The sequence below is a fragment of the Pholcus phalangioides genome, unplaced genomic scaffold (genome assembly GCF_987345545.1).
Source record: "Pholcus phalangioides strain wild (caught in Gottingen) unplaced genomic scaffold, Ppha-v1.0 ptg000007l_1, whole genome shotgun sequence".
In the NCBI taxonomy this organism is placed as follows: domain Eukaryota; kingdom Metazoa; phylum Arthropoda; class Arachnida; order Araneae; family Pholcidae; genus Pholcus; species Pholcus phalangioides.
Window position 1 is genome coordinate 22,874,505 of NW_028301600.1, and position 23,558 is coordinate 22,898,062.

The 23,558-nt window shown below is 33.6% G+C and overlaps 1 protein-coding gene across 1 annotated transcript in view; it reads left to right on the forward strand.

Annotated features, from left to right (window-relative positions):
• Nucleotides 1-23,558, forward strand: part of Rok (Rho associated coiled-coil containing protein kinase) — a 165,018-nt gene that overhangs the window by 83,601 nt on the left and 57,859 nt on the right. Inside the window, exons 17-21 of the mRNA XM_089233880.1 lie at nt 8,518-8,635; nt 13,274-13,513; nt 18,589-18,754; nt 18,932-19,017; nt 22,645-22,795. Of these exons, the coding sequence (XP_089090006.1) occupies nt 8,518-8,635; nt 13,274-13,513; nt 18,589-18,754; nt 18,932-19,017; nt 22,645-22,795 (761 nt within the window). The remainder of the gene's footprint in view (nt 1-8,517; nt 8,636-13,273; nt 13,514-18,588; nt 18,755-18,931; nt 19,018-22,644; nt 22,796-23,558) is intronic.

The following is a 23,558-nucleotide window of genomic DNA, read 5'->3' on the forward strand; positions in this document are numbered from 1 at the left end:
AAGATGTGTGTGATTTGAAGTTAGATGAGACAAAATATGAATAATATACTCAAATTCCACTTATCAGAGCTCACTAATTAACATCTCCGGAAAATGGAAAACTAAATGAATTATTGTTGAGCCCATATGAAACAGCTTTCAAAAATGGCAGATTTCTCTTACTGTGCATTGACAATGTTATAATAATTGTCTAATAAAGCCCCAGGGAGCGATAACATCTCCAATGAATTCTTGACGAATTTGCCTCCTGACGGACATACATTCTTCATTAACTTGTTTAATTTCATTTTGGAAAGCTGTGCATTTTTCGATCTTGGTCCGAAATAATAATCTCACCAATTATGAAAAAAGGCTCTCCGTTGGACCCGAGCAATTACAGAGCTATATCTCTCTTGAATTGCACCTCATAATTTTTCTCCCTTATACTAATGAAAAGGTTATATCATTGGTCAGAACAGAACTGGATCCTCCCTGAATCTCAGTAGCGCATTCCGTAAGAACAGGGGTTGCACTGACCATATTTTCACACTTAGCTCTATTGTTCAAATCCATCTTCAAAGACCTGCTCGCAAAGTTTTTGCGTGTTTCGTTGACCTAAGTCAAGCCTTCGATTCTGTTAATCAAAGCATTTTGTGGTGGAAGGTCTCTCACCTAAGAGCAGGGTTGGTAAAACAACTGGTTTGTTTGAAAAAAACCAAAAAACCGGGTTTTTTTTGGTTTAAACTGGGTTTTTTTTGTTTTAAATAGTATTAACATTAAAAACAATAAAATTTCTGAAAAATCATTCAAACTTCTAATAATTAATTAAAATAAAATGTTATTAATATAATTAACACTATTCCCATATTTAATTAATCAATAAATATTTCTTATATTTTAACAAAAACCAACTTTTGCAATTTAATTATTTTTTGCTTAACTCAATGGATTACTTCGTCCTTGAAAATTCTTTTAATGTTATTATTACTCATATGATATAAAAATGTTTTCTCCAGTTACTTTCAGTATGCTTAATTAGGAAGCTATTTTGCAAAAACTATAATAAAAATTAGGTGAATATAATGTATTTAATGAAGCATAAATAATGCAGATTAATTAACGATGATTTACAATATACAGGGTGATTATAACTAAGGTTCTGATTTCAAAACACTAAAAAAAAGAAAAAAAATTGTCAGAATGACTTGAATATTGACATGAATATATTCCTGAAGAAATATAATTTTATTAAGTAAAGGGGGGAAAAAAGACTAAAATATAAATTTAATGACATCATCCAACACATGGGAAATTTGCTTGCAGAATGGAAACAATAGCCAGTCATGGCAAAATAATTATAACATTACACGATTTCATAATTCATGGAAACATCACAAAAAGTGAAGTAATTGAACAAATAACTACAACTTAAGAAATGTTAAATATGTTGTCTGTGTTCTGCCTATGAGGTGAAAGCACAAAAATTCTTGTTTAACAACAGATCAGAATATGCCATGGTCATGATGTGAATGCGCTTGCAATTCACCTTTATTAAATCAAACGCGTCCCCACGTTTTAATATTCCTGAGGAAATTCACCAAAGTTTGCAATCCGACCACTTTTCATAACATTTTGAGATACCCCCCCCCCCCCCACAGTCAGAAGTTGCAAGGGTTAAGGTCAAGTGAACTGATGGCCGGCCAAGTGTCGTGTAATCCTGTTATTGTCAAAATGGGTCTTCAGCAGCTGCTTTGCTGGTATTGCAATGTGCATCTTGATAAAAGTTGTTCTATCCACACGCTGATGCTGTGGAAGTGCCGAAATGATGTGGCTGCACACAATAGATTATTCTGCTGGCCAAGTACAGCCTCATCTACCTGCACATTTTGCACTGCTTGCACTTTTTTCTTTTGCCAAAGAAAATTCAATTGCTTCAAGAGTATCCATGCAAATTTCCAAGTCATTCTGACCAATACTTATTGTATAGTTTTTGAATCAAAACTTTAATTATAATCACCCTGTATATAGCTGATTATTTTTCATAAATCTGTTACTACTACTATACAGTAGACCCCTGATTCACTGGGCCTAACAGTGAAAGTATAAAAAAATAACTATTAAATATTAAAACTGAGAGATATACAGTAGGAGATGTGCTACTTCTTATGGGAAAGAAAATGAAAATGTTTGTGAGGTAATGTAACTACTAGTACACTAGTCTTTGTCCTTTACGGACAGCTGGTGTCTTTATTGGATTATCGGACCACCTGCCCCTAGCATGATGGTGTCACTACTGTTGCTGCTGCTTTGTGAAGGGGAAAAGAAACCCTGTGAGATAATACACCATTACATTTAGATGTATGATACAATCCTTATTCATGAATTTGGTAAAGATAGAGCATCAGAATGTAGCCAAAGGTTAGAAATGTGGTAAGAATGGGAAATTTTGGCTTCTGTATAGAACTTTAAATACCTAAGATACTTTATATGAAAAAAATATATATATTCAGGGCACTTTTATTAGACTTTTGAAAAAAAACCACTTACACCATTTTATGCCATTTAAAGATATACCATCAAAATATACCCCAAGAATATAAAATGTGGTAAAAATTAAAAATTTTGGCTAATAATGAACCAATATGATATTTTGCAAGGAAAAAAAGGATATTTAGGCCACTTTTATTTGACTTCTTGAAAAAAACCGCATGGTTTAAACCAAACAACGCTGCCTAGGAGTAAGCCATAAAATGATTAAAATTTACGATCTGCTTTTCAGTGATGCCCGTGCAAGAGTAAGAAGCACTAATGGGTTAACAAATTCTTTCCCTGTAGCCAAGGAAATTTTGCAGGGCGAACCTGCTTTCCCCCTTCTTTTTTCCCTTTTTTTAGCTGACATTGAAAAATCTTTTTGTCAGCCTTATGTCCATGGCATTTCAATTGATAACTCCACTGAACTCAACATCCTCCTGTACGCAGATGATATTGTGATGCTGGGTGATTCAAAAATACAGTTGCAAAAAAAATCTTCTTGACTCATACTTTAAATCTAACCACCTTACTGTTATATCAAAATATGCCTCACTTATCAAAAATATGCTTTCTTGAACTCTGCCGGCACACAGATTTGGAAAACTGGGCAAATTCAGTCAAGACCCTTCTGAATAACTGCGGTTGACCTGATATCTGGTGCACACCCACCCCTTACCTCACTCCAGTAGCTCTAATATCCCTTACTAATAATTATACTGATATCTCTTTCCAAGAAGACAGATCTCGACTGTCTGATTCAACATTATTTCATTTTGCCAATAATTTTGATTTTTCGTGTCCCTACAGTCTTACCTTCTCTTCAATCTCCCCTTGGTGGTCCGTAAGAATATGGCCAGGTTTCGCCTTTATCCTTTTATACTTTATACTAAGAAAGGTATATTGCACAAATTTAACCCTGATGAACCTTGTCAGTATTGCAATAAACTAAATAGCTACAGTGATCTTTTTCACCTGCTTAAGGAATGCACATTGTTTGCCCTTCAAAGACATACTAATGTCTCTAAATACCTTTGCCATATCTACTCCCGATCAAACTTTTATCTAATTTTTAGCAACCCCTCTTCATCTATGTGTCTACATTTTTTTCGATTTATCGAGGATGTATCAAAAATTGTATTTTTCTTGGGGCAGTAGTTTTGACACCCTCCCCCTTTCTGTTTTCCTTTGCTCCCCATCTCTGCCCATGCGCCCAGGTAACTTTTTATTTATTTATTTTATTTTTCAATCTATTTATCTGGATTCGAGACTATATTATGCATGTATATTTTTTGTGTTTAAACCGTATGCATTTGTTTCTGTCTTGTGTGTGTATCTCCAATAATTTAATCACTAATATTTGTACTTGCCATCCACTGGTGTACTGATAGGCACGATTGTGCAAATCATTAAAGGTTCAGTTCAGTTATAATAATTGTAATCAAAGTAAATGATTTTAGTTAAATTTCAACTGTTTCATTAAAAAAATTATCAGCCTGCCATCTCAGAAACTCCAGGATAGCAAAGATCCAGTCCTGGAGCTAATAAATTCCATTATGTGATTGAAGACTGTCAGCAGTATGAGTAAAACAAAACCTGTCTTGAAGAGAATCAAAAGATAGAACGGTCGATAATTATTTCTTTGATGTGCACCTTTGTTAAATGGAAACCATTCTAAAACAGAGTTATTTGGGTCTCTTGACATTCCTTTTCATACAGGTTTCACTGTATAATTAAATTATTTTTGCAATATAATTCTTGAGATTTATATATATAACTTTAAATAATGCAGGCCTATAAAATTCAATTTTTTGTCTGGGGCTCTCATAAATTTAGGTAATTTATATGAAATGTAGTATGATGATTTTTCAAATATAATATAAATTTTTCTGTATCGCATAAGGATTTTTTTACAATTGTTAAACTAAAAAATTCGAATTTGAGACATTTTTATAAATACTCATATATATAACTTACAATACATGGATTTTTTACTTAGAAAATTACTTGAAAAAAGACAAATGAGCAATGAAATCAGATATATATCTAAAAAGAAATTAAATATTGTACACAATAAATTTTTTTTTTTTCGTTCAAAGGAATGCTAGTCTCCTTTATTTGGAATGGGTATGGTAGCCCAGGTCAATAAGATACTCACCTAAAGTACCAAAGGTTGTTTAGCAGTGTCATGAGTTTGATACTCGGTTTGTCCTTGTCAGAAACTTTCCTGACATGGGTTCGACAGAAATGGCAACATGACCACAGAAAAAGACTGCTACTGCAGGGAGTCCCACATCGAGGGGTAAGCGCACCAACCTCTCGGTGAGTATAAAGAAAAGGCTGCCGTTCGGAATTGGCAATAAGCTGTAGATCCTGGCCTATTTAGCCCTCATGTGCAGAATATGACCATGGTGCGAAAAAAATGATCAAATTTATTTGGAATTGGCGCAATATCCCTTTTTGACCTCCAACGGTAATCTGCCATCATGTTGACATCCCAGTGTCCTTGATATAGTTTTTCCATGCATTTTATGTCCTGGTGAGATCTCCCACCTTGTTCCTCATCCAACACACCAAGATTTTCAGGAAAATATTCAAGATGGAAGTGCAAAAATTGTATTTTTAGGCTCTTGTTACAACCCAGTTCTTTACAGTTTTGTAGCATTTTTCCACTATCATTGTATAGTTAGAATTCTTATTATTTCCTAAAAATTTCTCAGTGATGTCTTTGAAACTAACCCATGCTTTCTTCTCAATCTATTTCATTTTTTCCCCAAATTTTTGGTCCTTCATTTCTTACATCTGGGCCAATGAGCACACCTTCTTTGATTTTGCTCTCCAATAAATATGGAAAAACATCAAATAAATAGCTAAAGCAATCACAGTTTTTGTCCAAAGCTTTCATGAATTGTTTCACTAAACCTAATTTTATGTGCAACAGTGGTAAAAGGGCTTATTTTGGATCCAATAAGTTCGGCCAAATCACATTCTTTGATCCTGGATTTAAATCAAGGTTTTCATATGATTCTTTTAATATTACTGAATGAGCTGCAGGAATTAAAGCAAGATCTTTACCATTATGTAGTAAGATACCTTTTAAGCTTCTCTTACTGGAATCAATAAATAGATGGATCATGATCACTGGTGGGAAATGAATGAGCTATATATTAGCCGAGGAATATCTATACAGTATACAAGTGATTCTTTGTGGAAAATACCTGGTAAATTCTTTTTCTCAATTTCTGTACCAAGAAAATGTTGTTCCTGTAGCAAGCAAATTTTTATTTTTAAGTTACGATCTTAAAACCTGAGCACTTTTTTTTGAAAGATTTAAATCCTGTACTAAATCATTTAATGCACTTTGTGTAAGTTTTTGTGCTTTCTTATTTGTTTCTTGGCTTGTGTATAAGATTTCGGTTTCGTTAATGCTTAATTCTTCAGAATCAGATAATAAATGAAAGGATGTAGGAGGCACAGGTAAGAATGGATTCATATCTACAGACATGCAAAGATTCTTTAGCATAAAAGCAATGAAAGTATACATATCTATCGTATGTCTGGCTGTACAGACACGACACATTTTTATGTGTATTAGCGGGGCTGTCATTTTAACTTTTTCCGGGGGGGGGGGGGCAAAACACATGTACTCAATGTATGTATATTTACTCAATGTTGTATATATAATGTAGGTATACACCATTTTTAGTGTATTTTCAAAAACCAGGGTGGGGGGCAACGGCCCCCCTTCCCCCCCTAAATGACGGGCCTGTGTATTAGAATGGTTATGTCTTAAACGATACGGTGCATGTCTGTAGATGTGAATCTGCCCTTAATCAGGACCATGCGGTACCGGTCTAATAGTTGAAATGATTTCTGGGTAGACAACATTTCTTTAGCAATCATCATCACTTGCTAGCTCTTGCCATACCATTGGAATAGCAAATGGAAAAGAGTTTATGTTATCTTGAATCCATTTCCATAAATGCTCAACGTGAGTGTGACAGACTTTATGTGGGGCCCATTTATCGTCCTAGTCACCAAGTTGCATAAGCATTATATGTTGTGCTGTCTTTTCTTCACAAAATATTTGCCACAAATGTAACAAAACCAGTCTGGGTTATTTATACAACCTCTTGATGCCATATTGCTGTAAAAAAATGAACAAAATAAATGTGTTATCCAGGGTTGGAACTAGAGGGGGGCAATTGCCCCGGGTGGCAAAATTTAGGAGGCGGCAATTTTGGATGGGAACAAAGAACATTGTTATAAAATTATCAAATTTTAAAGTTGTGGGGGCAGCAAAATGTTTGCACCGGGCAGCAAAAATCCTAGTTATGCCCCTGGTGTAATCACTGTACATGCGTGGATAAAATAGAGCGCAGTGAAATAAAGAACGAGTCACTGACCAAGTGGCCCCACCTATAGCATTGCATTTTATATTTAATATTATAATTTTACTCAGAAATTAATTTTAATTATATTATAATTTTACTCAGAAATTAATTTTAATTATATTATAATTTTACTCAGCAATTTATTTTAAATTCTAATAACAATGTATTTTATTCTATCATATTTCACAATAATGTTATTGATTATGTGAAAAATCTGTGAGTGATGGGGGAAAAACAAATGTCATTTTTGTGATTAGCATGCCTGATTTACTGAAAAAACATCTGCCATTTTGCAAACCCCAGATTCATGTTGGGTTGTGTAATTCATTCTCACACACAAATTTATTTATTTTGTTTAAATTTTTATTTTATTGCTCAGAAGAGAAACCTGTCTATCCTAATTTTTCCCATGGTAAATTCAACTTACTTTTGAGAATTTTGTTGTACAGAATTATTTTGTGCAACCAATTAATGTGTTAGGAAAGGGAAATCTTTATTATATGATTTGTTACTGATATTTTATATAAATACTATATATACTATATTTTTAAATACTTTTATCATTAAGATTTTCAATTTTAATCTTTAAAGCAGTTTTTAAAATTTTCCTGATCCACATTATAACTGCCACATTGGAAAGAAAAGTGTGTTAAAAACCCGAGATACTTTGGGGCAACCGAAATAAAGATCAAGTTAGACAAGATATCTTGAGATTGCCACTGTAAAATTGTTAATGGTGGAGTTTCCTTTTCCAGACACCTTGCAGTTTCTAATTTATCAGTTGTGTGCTTTACTTTTGACTAATGAATCCATACATGGATAATAAATATTAATAGTTCAGTTATTACTAAGATGTGTTTTAGGTTTGACATATATTTACATTACGAAAGAATAAAATAAAATGATTTTAAGATGCTTTTATAAAATCTTTTGCAATCCCTCGTAGCTCATTTATGCTGCCCCCCCCCCTGGAAGTGACGACCCATAGTTTGGGACCCACTGTTATAGGGTATATACATAATGATTCAAAATTATTGGTTCAAAGTTTAAGGGGGGATAGCACACACCTGAACAATATTTTTCATCATGGAGACCAAAGTGATATGTGAAGATGCCAAAGGGTACTTGAGTATGAAGCCAACAAAGTGAAGAGCAAGGACAAGAGTGATAAGAGATGAAAAGAACAATTTTGATCACAAATTAGCCATTGTTCGTAGGAATTATCATCAACTATTACACATGCCTCAAATGGTGACAGAGGGATAGATAGACACACACACACAATCTGAGAAACACTAGCAGTAATAACGAGCACAACAAAAATTTTGGTGATGACTTCTTCATTCTGTTCAAGAGAAATTTCATAAATTAGATTCTTGAGATGACCCACAGAGAAATTGAGATGACCGATTGGGCAATCAGTAGAAGGAGAAATATGCCACCACCTCACCCAATCTATTGACCCTCTATAGCACCTCCACATTTCATTTTTAACCACTCATTTTGTATGAAAAGATTTTTTTTGTGTGTGTATTCTGCCACCCTTTCTAAATTTAGTTTAATAGTAATAGGCCCATCCTGTATCTATATAAATAAATATGAATTTTTTTTTCAGGCATGCTGTAAACCAACTTGAAAATTTTGCTAATCAACAAGAAAAGTTATTCGTTCTTCAAAGTGAAAGCAGAGATTTAGAGACCAGTATTGTTAAACTTAGGCATGAACTAAAAGAAGTAATTATTATATTTTTTGTGGTTTCAATCTGTACTAAAATCAGTGTTTTTCCTAATTATGTTATATATAAGTACAGATAGTAAATAAAGTTTTATACTTTTCAGTTTGTACATTACAAAATCACCGTCATTCAATTAGAAAATAAGCTGCTGTTTGAAATTTTTTTATATCAAACATGAATGATGATGAGATAATTTTCAATGTGGAAAAAATTAATTAATGAAATATTTCAGTAAAACTTTGTTGTATGAGAACTGTGTTCTTCAACTACTGGTCTGCAAAATATTTTTTGCAATTCATGTAGCTGTTGCATAGTTTTAGATTAAATAAATGAAATATCGTTTCTATATTGAATTCTATTTGCTTTAGTCCTATCAGCAGGTCTGCGAATTATATCTTAATTTTTGCTGATATGTGAAATTTTTCAACTATTTTTACCAGTTTGCAGGTGTAAAAATGTTGAACACTGGTATAGAAGTTCATATTTAGAGATCCTATTCAATTTTCTTCACTCTGAACAATTTTGGGATGAATAAATTTGTATTAAATACCTCCTGGTCTAGGCACCACGCCAGCCAGTTGTCGTATTAGATTAACATAGATCTTATTCAGCATAGGGTTACGCAGAATTTTCTCGGGGGGGGGGGGGTGGTTCAATTTCTTTTCTTCTCAGGGGTTTTTTTTTAATTTTTTCTTGCAAATAACAGTCTAATCTTAGCTTTGAGGGGTTAGAACCCCAAAACCCCCTTTGCATACGCCAATGTCATTGAGACACAAGACCTCATGCATACAAAGACTCCTTTCTTTTTCAAGTTTAGTCACCAAACTAAATATGTTGCATTGCACTGTAATGAGGTCTATAAAAGACATTCACTTTTAAGGCCCATTTACATGCAGTGTTTTATCGTCCGTTTTTGGGAAAAAAGGGAGTGTCAGTGATAAGATGGTGTCGTGTAGACACCATCTTATCTTAAAAAAGAATGTTTTTGAATGCAAAAATAATTTGGGAGTTAGATTTCAAGAAAATTTCTTCTGTATTTATCCTCATAAAGTGATATTTTCAAGATTTGGCGTAACAAATTATTGTTAATTGCAATAAATAGAGGGAAAAATAATAAATTGAAAACTTAATTTATTTAAAAAAAAAATTATGACTATTTATTTTACTATGAAAAATTACTTAATTTTTGTTGTGAAGTTTTCATAAATTTAAAGTAAAATAAATGGCCATTTATAGCCATTTAGTATTATATTCAAGAGCGACTATTTCAGTTAGCATTCTAAGAGTAGATAATATTTAATTTCTGTCTGTTTCATCCTTTTTTTTATAATGAAACTAAAAATTATGCTATAAAAGTTATTGTAATTACAATTAAATGTTGAAGTGCAATTAAAATTCTTAATTGATTCTTAATTTAATTAAAATTATTATTTTTTATCAAGAAAAATTATAAGTATAAAAGTATTGTTTTTGTTCTCTAACAAGGGTAACCTTCCCTAAACTTGTCTTTGTTCCAAGCATGCTATTCTAATCATATAAGTTAATAATTTTGATTAATGAGTTTATAATAAAGCAAAGCTTATATACATGTTAATCAAATCACTTAGTATTGATTCAAATTGCTTGATTTTCCATTTTATACACATGAGAATTCAAATAGAAATACTCAGTTATGGGCAAATACGTAAACATATACAAATACAACACCACAACAGGCAAAATGCCCAACGAGGTGGCTGATAAAAAGATGCCCATAAAAATATGGGTGTCATATATTTAAAAAAAAAACAGCAACCCAATTAAAAATGTAATTAACACAAATTATAAACAATATATACACATGATAAAATATTATGCAATGCCCATAGAATATTATACAAAAAATATTATACAATGCCCATAGAATATTATACAAAAAATATTATACAATGCCCAAAGAATACCTATGGTTGTCTTATTCTAAGAGTGGATAGCTTCTCGATTTACCCCAACATGTTTATCGTATTTCTTTTTAAACGTGTCAATTGTGTTACAATTTACTACCTCCGGGGGTAAGCTATTCCATTTATTAACAACCCTATTAGAGAAAAATTCGCTGCGACACCATAACCTTGCATTGTCCCTCACCAATCGATACTGGTGTCCCCTTGTAAAAGCAGTCAATTGGCGGTGTACTAAAAGTTCATGGTCCATCCTATCCATCTCATTGAAAATTTTGAACACTTCGATCATATCTCCTCGACACCTATGTTCATCCAATGTAAACATATTCAAAAAATGAAGTCTCTCTTTATAACTCAAGCCCTGTGTGCCAACAAGGACGCACGTAGCTCTTCTCTGCACCCCTTCAAAAATTCTATGTTCCCTGTGTAGGTATGGTCTCCAAAACCTTACAGCATACTCAAGTCAAGGACGAACTAATCCTCGAAAAAGCGGAAGAATGACTTTAGGAGAACGCGAAGAGACCTTTTTGAAAATGAGACCAAGCATTCTATTTGCTTTTTTGACCACCGCTGTACAATGTTCAGAAAACCTAAGTCGCTCGTCAATGAGAATTCCCAAATCGGTGACCCTAGTTGCATCCGGGATAGTGACACCATTCAAGTCGTAAGAGAACCGTGGGTTGTTCGAACCAAAATGAGCGACCATGCACTTATCAACGCTAAACGTCATGCTCCATTCATTTGCCCATGCTGCAATCCTGTTTAAGTTGGTCTGGAGCAACTCCCTATCGCTTTCATTCCCGACTACCCCCATTAGCTTCACATCATCTGCGAATTTGCTAGTAATCCCATCGATACCCTGATCGAGTTTATCGATAAAAAGTGAAAAAAGTATGGGGCCAAGGACACTTCCTGGAGGAACTCCACTTGTGATGTCTGTCCAACCAGAGAATTCCCCGTTCACCATAACTCGTTGCGACCTATCTCTTAACCACGATTCTATCCAATTCAGCAATTTTCCCCTAATTCCAATCTCGTGTAAATGCTTCAAGAGCTTGCCACGTTGGACCCGATCGAATGCCTTCTAGAAATCAAGGTAAACAACGTCGACATTTTTGCTCTTACCCTTACCTATATTTTTGCTCTTACCCATATGAAAACACTTTATATACCAAACAACATACTTAATTTTATCAATGAAATATAATTTTTATATTATCAGCAGCAACCATTTTCAATCCACTGCTGGATGAAGGACTCCTCTAAATTTTTCCATTCTGCTCTGTCTGATGCTTTAGCCATCCAGTTGAATCCTGCCACTTTCCTGATCTCCATCTTATGTGGGGACGCTTTCTCGGACGTTTAACACCACAGGGTACCATTCTAGAATACTTGTGGTCCGTCTGTTGTTCTGTCTTCTTGCAATATGTCCAGCCCATTTTCATTTCAAACATTTAATTCTTTTCACGATATCATACACCTTTGTGTGGTTCTTTATCCAAGTGATTCGTTTTCTCTCCTTGTGATGCCTAGCATACATCTTTCCATGCTCCTTTGTGTTGTCTGTAGCCTTTGTATTGTCTTGCTTGTGAGTGTCCATGTTTCAGCTCCATAAGTCAGTGCTGGTAGCACACACTGGTTAAAACTTTTCCTTTCAGGTATAATGGCATGTCACTCTTCAGAATTAGTTTTTGCCAAAAGTGCTCCATCCAATCCTGATCCTTCTGTTTATTTCATTAATGATTCCGTTGTCCATGGTAATTTCTTGTCCCAGGTATACATAGCTTTCTACTTCTATCTCTGTGTTGTTGAGCAAGATTGTCCTCTTCAACGCAAAGCGGTTGAACATGACTTTAGTCTTTTGCAGATTTTCAAGCCCACCTGAATACTTGCCTTCACCAATTCTTGTATCATTTCTTCTAGTTCGTCTGGATTACTGCTGATAACAACAATGTCATCTGCAAAATGCAAATGGTTGAGAAATTCTCCATTTATTTTAATTCCTTTCTTTTCCCAATCCAGTTTTCTGAATACTTCTGAAACAGCTGTAAAGAATTTATTTGTATATATGCTATATTATTTATATTCAGACACTTAATTAAAAGAGAATGTAAACACATACGTACTTATGTCCGATATGTTTCAAATATCCTGGATTTTTCTATAACACCCACCTGGGCTGGTCGACAACTCTGGTTCAAACCAAATATTTCTATAAGTGTTATGGAGATGGTTGCAAATATATGGGGGGGGGGGGCCTGTAGGCCAGATACGAGTTTATGCTTATTTTGCAGGTTAGCCTTTATACATTATGAGAAATCTGAAAATCAAAGACAACTGCTTTGATGCTGACTTTTGAAAACAAATACCTAATTAAAATTAAATATTATTAATTTTATTTAAAATAATTAGATTATATTCACAATAAAGAAGATATAGAAAGCATGAAATGTAAAAAATGTGTTGTACTAGTGTTGATTTGAGAAGCATTAAAAAGTGAATAAAAATGTGTATAATTTTTAATCACGTAATTTGTAAACATTTATATTCTTCAGCCACATGAAGGGTTAATTTCATGAGATGTGTGTTAAATATAAAAAACATTCACAATGCAGATTATGCAGTTGACATCATGGCCTACAACTGGTCTAGAAATTTGGCTATCCCTAATATATAATTGTCTTTTTTATCAGGCTCAGCGCAAGCTGGAAAATGAGATAGAAAACAGAAGGAAATCAGAAGCTAAAGTGCAAGAGTTGTGTAGTCGCATTGAACATGAGCAAAACCTTCGAGCTCAAGTTTCAGCATCAAACCTTCAAGTTGGTGAGAAAGCATCAAATCTTGAGAAGCAGTTACGAGAGCTGAATGAGAAAATCAAAGCAACTACAGATAGCAATATGAAATTGAAGAAAGCTAATGCAGAACTTAGACTAGTAAGTTCAATTTTATTGTGTATGATCTCACTTTTTATGAAGTAATATTTACAAAATTTGTAATTATTTACAATATTTGCAAAATATTATTTCATGAAATTAATATTATGGTCTGTTGCAAAAATTTAAGCACAAAATTCTGATGAAATCAAAAACACTAATTTGAAATGATATTCAGAGGTATACAGTTGAAGTTCAATCGAAATCCATTATAATAAGTATATTTTATTAAATACAACACTGATGGTTATTTAGAATAACATATATTTTTATTTTGGGTGGGAAATCACTGTCTCATAAGTTTAAGCACTTTATATAATTTTTAAAGAAGACTTGTTGTATTGGCTAAATTCTGCTAATAAATCGAAATGCTGAAGTCATCGCAGTTCACCAGGGAATGAATCTGAAGAGAATCTTCAGAATTTCTGAATAATCAGAATAAATCAGAATTTCTTTCTTCTAGAATCTTTGAGTACAAATTGAAGATAAGAATGCTTGACAAATTTCTAATAGTCTTGACAGATCAAATTGACTTTATAGCAAATTCTTGCCAAAGATAATGTTTTCAATGAAAAACCGAGATCTAGAAGGTCATGTGTAACATGTATTTGTACAGACAAACTGGTCCACAGAATGGTGTCAACTGAAAACTTGTCTTTGTGCAAAGTTAAAAATGTGAAATATGATCTGTGGCTGAATAGGTCAAAGGATACAGTACATGTATAAGGGACTGTAACTACATCAAACTGAAAAGGAAAAAGCATGTATACTATGTCTAAAACAACATCACAAAAGATGAGAATAGAGTGGGACTGGAAAGTGTATGTTTCGTAAGACAAATGGCTGAAAGTAATATTCATTGAGAAAAGAGTGAAATTTAGATAGCCACGAAGACTGGAACACTTACTGCCATGACTTTTTGTAAGAGCCAAGGACTTTCTTCGCCCAATAAAAAGGTGGCAAATTATACTGATTATTTGGAGAGGATTTGGTTTGGATGACCCAACCATTGTATCAATTCTTGAGAGAAAACAAGACTTGAGGAAGAATCATGAAACAATCACACAACAAAGGAATCGCAAAAACAAAGTAATACTTTAATATCCCTTTTTAATATGCTTATAAGATCTAAACTGGAATATGCTTCAATTATCTGGAACCCATTTCACCCTTGCCATATTATGAGCCTTGAAATTATTCAAAACTATTTTCTAAGGTATTTATATTTCAAAAAATGTGGTCCTTATAACAATATTTTATCTGCCACTTATCTACAAAACAGTTTCAATGTCATTAGTTTACAAAAACGTAGAGATTACTTGCTCATTATTTTTTTCAAGAAACTTGACTAACCAAATTGATTGCATACCCATTCTTAATGAAATCTATATCAATATTAAGTGCCACAATACAAGATCTAATTGCTTATTTGAATCATGCCCATAAAATTGAACAAAATTTCTCATGAATCAATGAATGATATAAATTTTTGAGATTTATCTCTGCTAGTTCAACTGCATGTCATCTATATTTGTTTGCCAATGGCCTGTATGTAAAAGGGTTAAAGATTCTGTTTCAATTTCCTATCATATAAGTTGATTTTATATGAAAAATACATTTCTCCATGCCATGAAATATTTTGCATTTCACTTATGCAGGATATCTACAATCATGAGAAAAGTCTCAAAGTCCTGGAAGTCATGAAATGATGAAAAGGTCACTGAAGTCTAGAACAAATCACGAGAGAGATGATCACAGATTTGTTTATGAATTGATTTTCAGATTTTTCCTCACTGAATTTTATCCTTGAAAATCATGGATTTCTATCAGGCTACCTATCGTGAAAGCCCAATACAGTCCTGTGATCGTGCAGTGGTGGTCAGCTAAGATTAATTAGCCAATGTCACTAAATAAAAAGTGTTAAATATCAATTCTGTCAAATAAAAAGTGCTAAATCACCAAAAATTTTATCAATTTTTATCCCAATTTGGTAAAAATTTCTTTCTGAGTGGCCAAATTGCAAAAAACAAACAAGAATTTAGCAGGAATCACACACCCACAAAATTTGGGGGGGGGGGGCATTTATTGTAAATACACTGTTCAAAACAATTATGGGAAATTTATTATTTACTTAAATTTATTAAAGAGTATAAAAAAGGGATGCTGTTTGGAACGGCAATAAAAAATAGTAGGTCCCGGTCTAATTAGCCCTCGTGTGCAGAAAATGACCGTGGTGTGACAAAAATGATTAAATTTCTTAAATTAATTCATTTAAATGTATTAAAATTTAGTTGTTGATTAATTCCCGTGACACAATTCTGTGAATACCTAACAATGTTCTTTGTCAATATTTTATCAATTAAAATGTCACAATAAAAATCACAAAAACTATACTTTCCCTAATTGTTTTGAGCAGTGTATTCATCTAGCATCCATTTCTCTTTTCCAATTTGCTACATAAAAGACAGAATTTCCTGAGCACATAACAGTGATGTACCAAAGAGTATTTAGAAATTTTTGATTCAAAATCGGCTCTCTTTGTCAAAAAAAGATTTTGACAACTTCATGTGCCTAGAAATGCATGCGTAATGTTTTGCAGGGATGGTGGTCACACACACACCAAGTACCAAATTTTATTGCTCAATACCTCTACTTCATTGGTATCACTGCTATAATGGTCTAGCAAAGGTCGAGGAATAGTCAAGAAAAAGTCATGGAAAAGTCACAGAATTTTCCTTAGGGTATGTGGTAGACACCAACATTTGTCATTTCCAGTGACTGCTATACTATGGTAATGTTTCATTGCCAAGGTACATGTGACTGGAACTTATTAACTAGACGTTTCAGAATGGCTGGACAAATCATGTTAAGAAAAGCCTTCCGATTAATGGAAATATTTTACCATAAAGGCATGTAATGAAACAGTAAAAATTCTAAATTTTCAATCACAGGGCCAGTCCTAGAAATTCGGCCACCTGAGGTGAATAATATTTTGCTGCCATTAAGATACGGCTGTCTGAAAAGAATTTTCTTTCAGATTACCTCTATTACATTGGTTCCCGAAGTGTCAGTCATGAACCCCTTGGGGGTAACAATGATTTAAGATGTCACAAGAGTATTTCTTGAATAAAAATGTTCTGATAAGAGTAAATATATAAAATCATTTTTATAAAAGGGGGTTCCCTTAGTGGGTGCACCTGTTTACCTTTTTTCCTATGGGTTTTGGAAAAATGTCTGCCCTTCAAAGGATTAATTGAGCTATTTAGCACATATATATAATATAACACATTAAAATTCAACATAAAATTTACTAAAAATAGTTTGATGAAAAATCTTATTTGCTTATTATGCTTATTTATCCACTCGTGCTTTCCCTTCAAAATTATTTTGATGTGTAAAAATTTGTGAGTCAAATTCACAGTCATAATAAATCTGTCATCATGTCACCTCATCCCTGGCGCCAGCTCTATTCAGTCACTTGGCTAAATAGTTTTGAGCTGGCTCATTTCAGAATGACTCAACCATGCTAAGAAAAGCCTTCCAATTAGTGGAAATATTTTACCATAAAGCTATGGAATGAAGCAGTAAGAATTCTTAATATTCAGTTAGTTGGCTGAATGGTTTTGAGAATATGTAACTCTATGCAAAATTTTTTCAAAGAATCAACAGCTGTAAGCCCAAAAATTAATTTCATGACTGGAGTTCTGTTCATTCACTAATATTTAAACAAAATTATCTAAAAAACAATTATAATGTAGATAAAGTGCAAATTTTCTACAATTTATTACCTGACATAGCAAAAACTAGAAATTCACTTATAATGAAAACATACAGCTAAAAATGCATAATCGCTGTTGCTGCCAAGATAATGGTGATTGCTATTGCCAAGAAATAGAAAAAGTTAATAACTATAATTATCTGCATATAACAATACATGACCTTAAATGGAACTCACACTGTGATATTTTAATCAAAAAAATCAAAATATGCAATAATCATTTATAAAATGAAAAATTTTTGAAAGATTTATTTTATGCATTGATTTATTCAATCATTAATTGTGTAATTTGTGTCTGGGTGGAGCATACTATGACAATATCCAGAAATTAGATATCATGCATGATAGAATAAGATCTCAAATAATAAGACAGTTCCCAAATACAGCGCCAGACTATATGTCTAAGGCAAAAACTACTTATATAGAATGATAAAATTTTCACAATGACATGAAAAATATTTAACAAAAAATCAAAATAGAACCACAGGTAGATACAATAGAAAAAGCCTAATTGAATGCTGTATAAAAAGAGCTTGTCCTACATAGCCCCTAAAGTTTTAAACTTATGTCATACTGAAAATCAAACTAACAATAGAAAAAACATAAATCATAGTATTTGACTTTAAAATTTTTGATTATGAAATGATTTTAATGAATACTTTATAATCAGATATAAAAATAGTTTTACACTAAGTACAAAAAGAGAAATAAATTGTAGAATGATGAATGGGTGTATATAGTTGTGATATATATATATATGTGTGTGTGTGTAATTTAATGACTCTCATAATGTGAGTAAACTAACATTTTAATGTATAGCCATAATCATAAATATATAAATAAAAATACAATGTAACATGCCTAATCTTTGTAAAAGCTGTTATCTGAACCATATGTGATTATAACTCCCTTTGGACCTGCTGGAAGGACTTGTTAAGTCCCTTGGGGTCATAAAGTGTTTGTATTTATGTGTTTTTGGGATTTGCGTATTAAAAAAAAGAAATCCATTAAAATAGCAGTTCTCAACCAGTGCTTCACAGAGCTCAAGGAAATTAAAAAAAAACAGTGAAATTTAAAAAATAGTTACAAATATTTTTAAATAGTAAAAATAAATCAGTAACTTTAATAAATTATTAAAAAATAGGCTGCCATAGAATATTTTTACTAAAAGGGCTCCGCGAGTCAAAAAAGGTTGAGAACCGCTGCATTAGAACAACATTTTTTTGCAATTGTGAGCTCTCATTATAACAGACTGTTACTGTTATTCCATTATGTATATGTATGTATATTTCTTCAGGGAAGTGATACCAAGGATCAAACAATACAAGAATTGACAGAAAAGATATCTTCACTTCAAACTGTGAATACATCTCAGGAACATGACTTGATGAATCTTCAAACACAATTAGAGCAAGGTAGAAACTCATGGACACAAGCTTCAGACAGGTCTCAAGAGCTTGAAAGTATGACTTTATGCATATTTTTTTTATTCTTTCTCAAGTTTAGATTATTTTTTTATACTTCTAAAAATGAATGTATTATGATAAAATGAGTAATAAAAGGAACCATTTTTGTGATGTTTGTACAACATTATGAAGTAAAAATTCTGACATACATTCATGATGATACCTCTTTTGTAGATCGTAAACATGCTCTACAATGTGAATTAGAGCGAATGTTATCTGAAAATAAGAAACTCAGCAGTGAATTGGATGATCTGGAAAAGGTATGTTTTACTGAATGATCTTGGTGATTCCATTTTTTTTTGTGAATTGTAGCTAGTAGTTGCCACAAAATTGAATCCACAAATATAGCCTAGGTAAGCCATATTACTTGGAATTGCATAGCTAGTTTTTGTGTGTTATGAGCTGAGGTTACACTGCTGACTTAATATTCAAACATACCCCATTTATTTTCTATCGAATGACAATCTTGTGAGTAGAGTGGTTATAACTTTGACAAAAAGTCATTCTTTTATTGATATTGAATTATTCTTCATTAACCGTGGCACGATGACAGGGTTCATATTTTAGTTTACAGATGGCAGTTTTATTATGCATGTATCTGCTGTAGAAATTGGGAGGGGGGGGGGGTGTTTTTTTTGTAAGCCAGTTGGGAGTTTGTACCCAGAGTATGGTATCATAAATATATTTTTTGGCATTGTAAATCATTAATTTAACTATGAAATTCTAACCAGGCCCTTAACTAAAAAGGTTTCTGTAGCAGTCAACTATAACTTCTTAGGAATAACATCAATGGTTCCAGACTGTGCTTGGAAAAAAACACTCCTTAATGACACCACCAGCTTTTTCAACTTCAAATATGTATGTAGGAAACTTGGAGCAATCTTATATGCACCAAGTGCATAGGTGTACACAGGATTTTCTGAGGGGAGGGGGTGGGTTCATAATTTTTTCTTCTGAAAGGGTTTTTATATTTTTCCTGTAAAATAATGCTATAATCTCGGCTCAAGGAGGGGAGTTAAAACCTCCCTTTTTGTCATTGACCTACACAGGGAGTGTGATTCGAACTCCCCACCCCTGTGTTACACCATTGATCAAGTGTGTATAACCAATAATATTTCATATCCATTTATCTTCATGAAGAAACTGGAAAGCATGATTACTCATTTCTGATCAACCTTCGTCATTTCTATGACTTTGCTGGCCTTTTAAAAAAATGATTTTGATGTCTGCCTATGGGCATAGTCACTGAATTCAGTCTATACTGTGCATATGCAAATGAGTGTTGTACTGCTAAAAATAATTATTGTGTTGTAGTTAAACTGAAGAGCCAAAAAAACTGGTACAGGCATGCGTATGCAAATAAAGAGATATGGAACCAATCAGAGTACGGCGCTGCGGTCGGCAAACCCTATATAACACAACAAGTGTCTGGCATAGTTGTTAGATCGGTTACTGCTGCTACAATGGCAGGTTATCGAGATTTAAGTGAGTTTGAGCGTGGTGTTATAGTCGGCGCACAAGAGATAGGATATAGCATCTCCGAGGTAGCGATGAAATTTGGATTTTCGCGTACGACCATTTCACGAGTGTACCGTGAATATCGGGAATCCGGTAAAAAATTAAATCTATGACATCGCTGTGGCCGGAAAAAGATCATGCAAGAACGGGACCAACGACGACTGACGAGAATCATTAAACGTGACAGACGTGCAACCCTTCCGCAAATTGCTGTCGATTTCAATGCTGGGCCGTCAACAAGTGTCAGCGTGCGAACCTTTCAACGAAACATCATCGATATGGGCTTTCGGAGCTGAAGGCCCACTCGTGTACCCTTGATGACTGCACGACACAAAGCTTTACGCCTCGCCTGGGCCACCGACATTGGACTGTTGAGGACTGAAAACACGTTGCCTGGTCTGACGAGTCTCGGTTCCAATTGCTTCGAGCTGATGGACGTGTACGGGTATGGAGACAACCTCATGAATCCATGGACCCTACATGTCAACAGGGGACTGTTCAAGCTGGTGGAGGCTCTGTGATGGTATGGGGCGTGTGCAGTTGGCATGATATGGGACCCCTGATATGTCTAGATATGACTCTGACAGGTGACAGGTACGTAAGCATCCTGTCTGATCACCTGTACCCATTCATGTCCATTGTGCATTCCAACGGACTTGGACAATTTTAGCAGGACAATGCGACACTCCACACGTCCAGAATTGCTACAAAGTGGCTCCAGAAACACTCTTCTGACTTTAGACACTTCCGCTGGCCACCTAAATCACCAGACATGAACATTATTGAACATATCTGGGATGCCTTGCAACTTGCTGTTCAGAAGAGATCTCCACCCCTTCTTACTCCTACGGATTTATGGACAGCCCTGCAGGATTCATGGTGTCAATTATCTCCAGCACTACTTCAGGCATTAGTCGAGCCCATGCCACGTCGTGTTGCGGCAGGATGCTGGCTCGCGGGGGCCCTACACGATATTAGGCAGGTGTACCAGTTTTTTTGGCTCTTCAGTGTATATGTCATTGTTGGGTTACAATTTGTTACATGCACTATTCACCAATGTATATTTTATCGTATTTATAGTTGGCCCACATGACACCATCCTGTTTTTTGCTGACAGTTTGTCTCATTTATTTATGACAACCCCAAAGAGAACGCATGAAATGTCACTGGAAGCTTGATGATGTTCTTGATGTCATTCTAACATGAGAGATGTTTTCAAAATTCTTGCATCAGCTCATCCTGCTCTTATGTCATTATGTCTGAAGTATTTTGTAAATGGCAAATATATATAAGTTTGAAATCATAACTACTATATTAAGTAGGAAAAGAATTTACTTAGAGGTTTCCCATAATTTTGGAATCAATCAAGTTTTTTAAGTTGTCGTTCTATAATGTGTTCAGTTTGATAGCTGCTTGTTGGCGTTCTCTTTCATTTTTATTTTACATTTGCGAAGCTGTTTCTTGTGGTAGTATGCGATATCCACTTATGATGTATTTCATGATTCTGCAAGCACGTAAACATTTTCACCATGCATGCTCATGTGCAACTTCGAGGAACTAATTATTTTAGTGCTTTTCAGGCCAGCGTCATTGATACCATCATAATTTTGATTATTTTCTCTTTATGGCTACTCCTAAAAATACTACAATCCAATGGATGATATCTAAATCTTGAGTTTTCAGCTTTGTTAAATAAAGTTTTGCAATTTAAGACCCATGCGAACCATAAATTTACTGATATGGTGTATAATATTACCTTTCACTTTTGCAATCACATTTTTGGCATTTTTACTCCATGATTTTTCTTCCTACCACTGTGTACGCAATGGAACATTCAGAAAGTGGCTCATCTTATTAGCATTCAGTATGTTTTTTGGACACAATTTGTGATGAGATGGTAGTGTATGTTTCCCCTCATCAATTTCAATACTTGTAGATTGACCAAAAATTCATTGATATGTAACCTGTTTGATCCTGTTAGTTCATCCATTTGAAACGGTAAATCCTTTAAAGTTAAAAATCGATGGAATTGCTAACATTGACTCGAACAGTGACATATGCTCCAAAGCCTTTGGCATTGCTGATTTTGTGATAAGCAGCAGCTTCTGTTTACTGCCCCAACTAGAAGTGTTCCAGGCTCTTTCACAAAGTTGGAGTGAAAGAGATGCAACACGATAAATCGGGTGCAAAATTTCATCCATGTCACGCCTAGCATTTCCGCAGCTTGAGGTTGTGATTTTAATCTATCTTGGTCTAACCATGTGCCTCTGTAGATAGAGGCTGTGTAAATCAAGGTTTTTAATTTTTAATTGAAATTTTTTGTAAAAGTGTATGCTATTAGTTGGTATAATTTTTTCTTTTTTTTTGAGGATCATGCGATGCTTCAGTTAGAGTTGAAAAATATGAAAAGTTTAAAGGAGGAGGAAACAGCAACGCTTAAGGATGAAATCGCTGCATTAACAGCTGATAAAACACGAATTTTGTTATGTACAGAAGAAGCAAATATTGAAGCACTTCAAGGTAAGATTTTCACACATTTTAGTTATTTGTCTTTAATTTTATTAAAATGAACCAATAAAAATTTAATGTCATTTTTATACAACTTAATTTTTACACAATTAATTTTCCTTTTCTAATACGCACAAATAAGAATGCCCTAATTTCTGAAAAGAGTTACACTTGCATATATGTTGCACCCAGAAAAATGACAATAAATAATGTTTCACTATAAACACATATCATTCTTATTTATATGAAACTAAAACTATGAAATGAAACATATTAAAACTTATCAGCCATAGAATAAATTTGCGATCAACATATATTTAACATTCCTCTAACGTTCTTTCAGCAATTAAACATTTGAAAAAAAAAAAAAAATCTTAATAATTGTACTATGGCACCCCATTTATACAATGTTCAAAAGGCCACATTAAAATGTTATATGATTGTGAAAGTGGTGCAACTGAAACTTGGTTTCGAATAAGAGTAAACATCTCAAAATTCTCAAAAATTTCATGTTTTTATTTCGTTTTCAAAATCTGATTAAAAATGATAAGAATATAAAGAATACCTGGAATTCAATTTGGCAGTTCAATCAAATTTTCCAAAAAAATCATAAGGAAGATAATAAAACCTTTACTTGAATGTTGATGATTTTAAATAATGGAAGAGAGTGTGATTTCATACCTTTTTAAAGCGTATATGCTCGGATTTCATTTACAAATTTATGTTTTATTTACATAGTCAATGCTCGTTTTTACGAGCCCGTACAGATTTGATA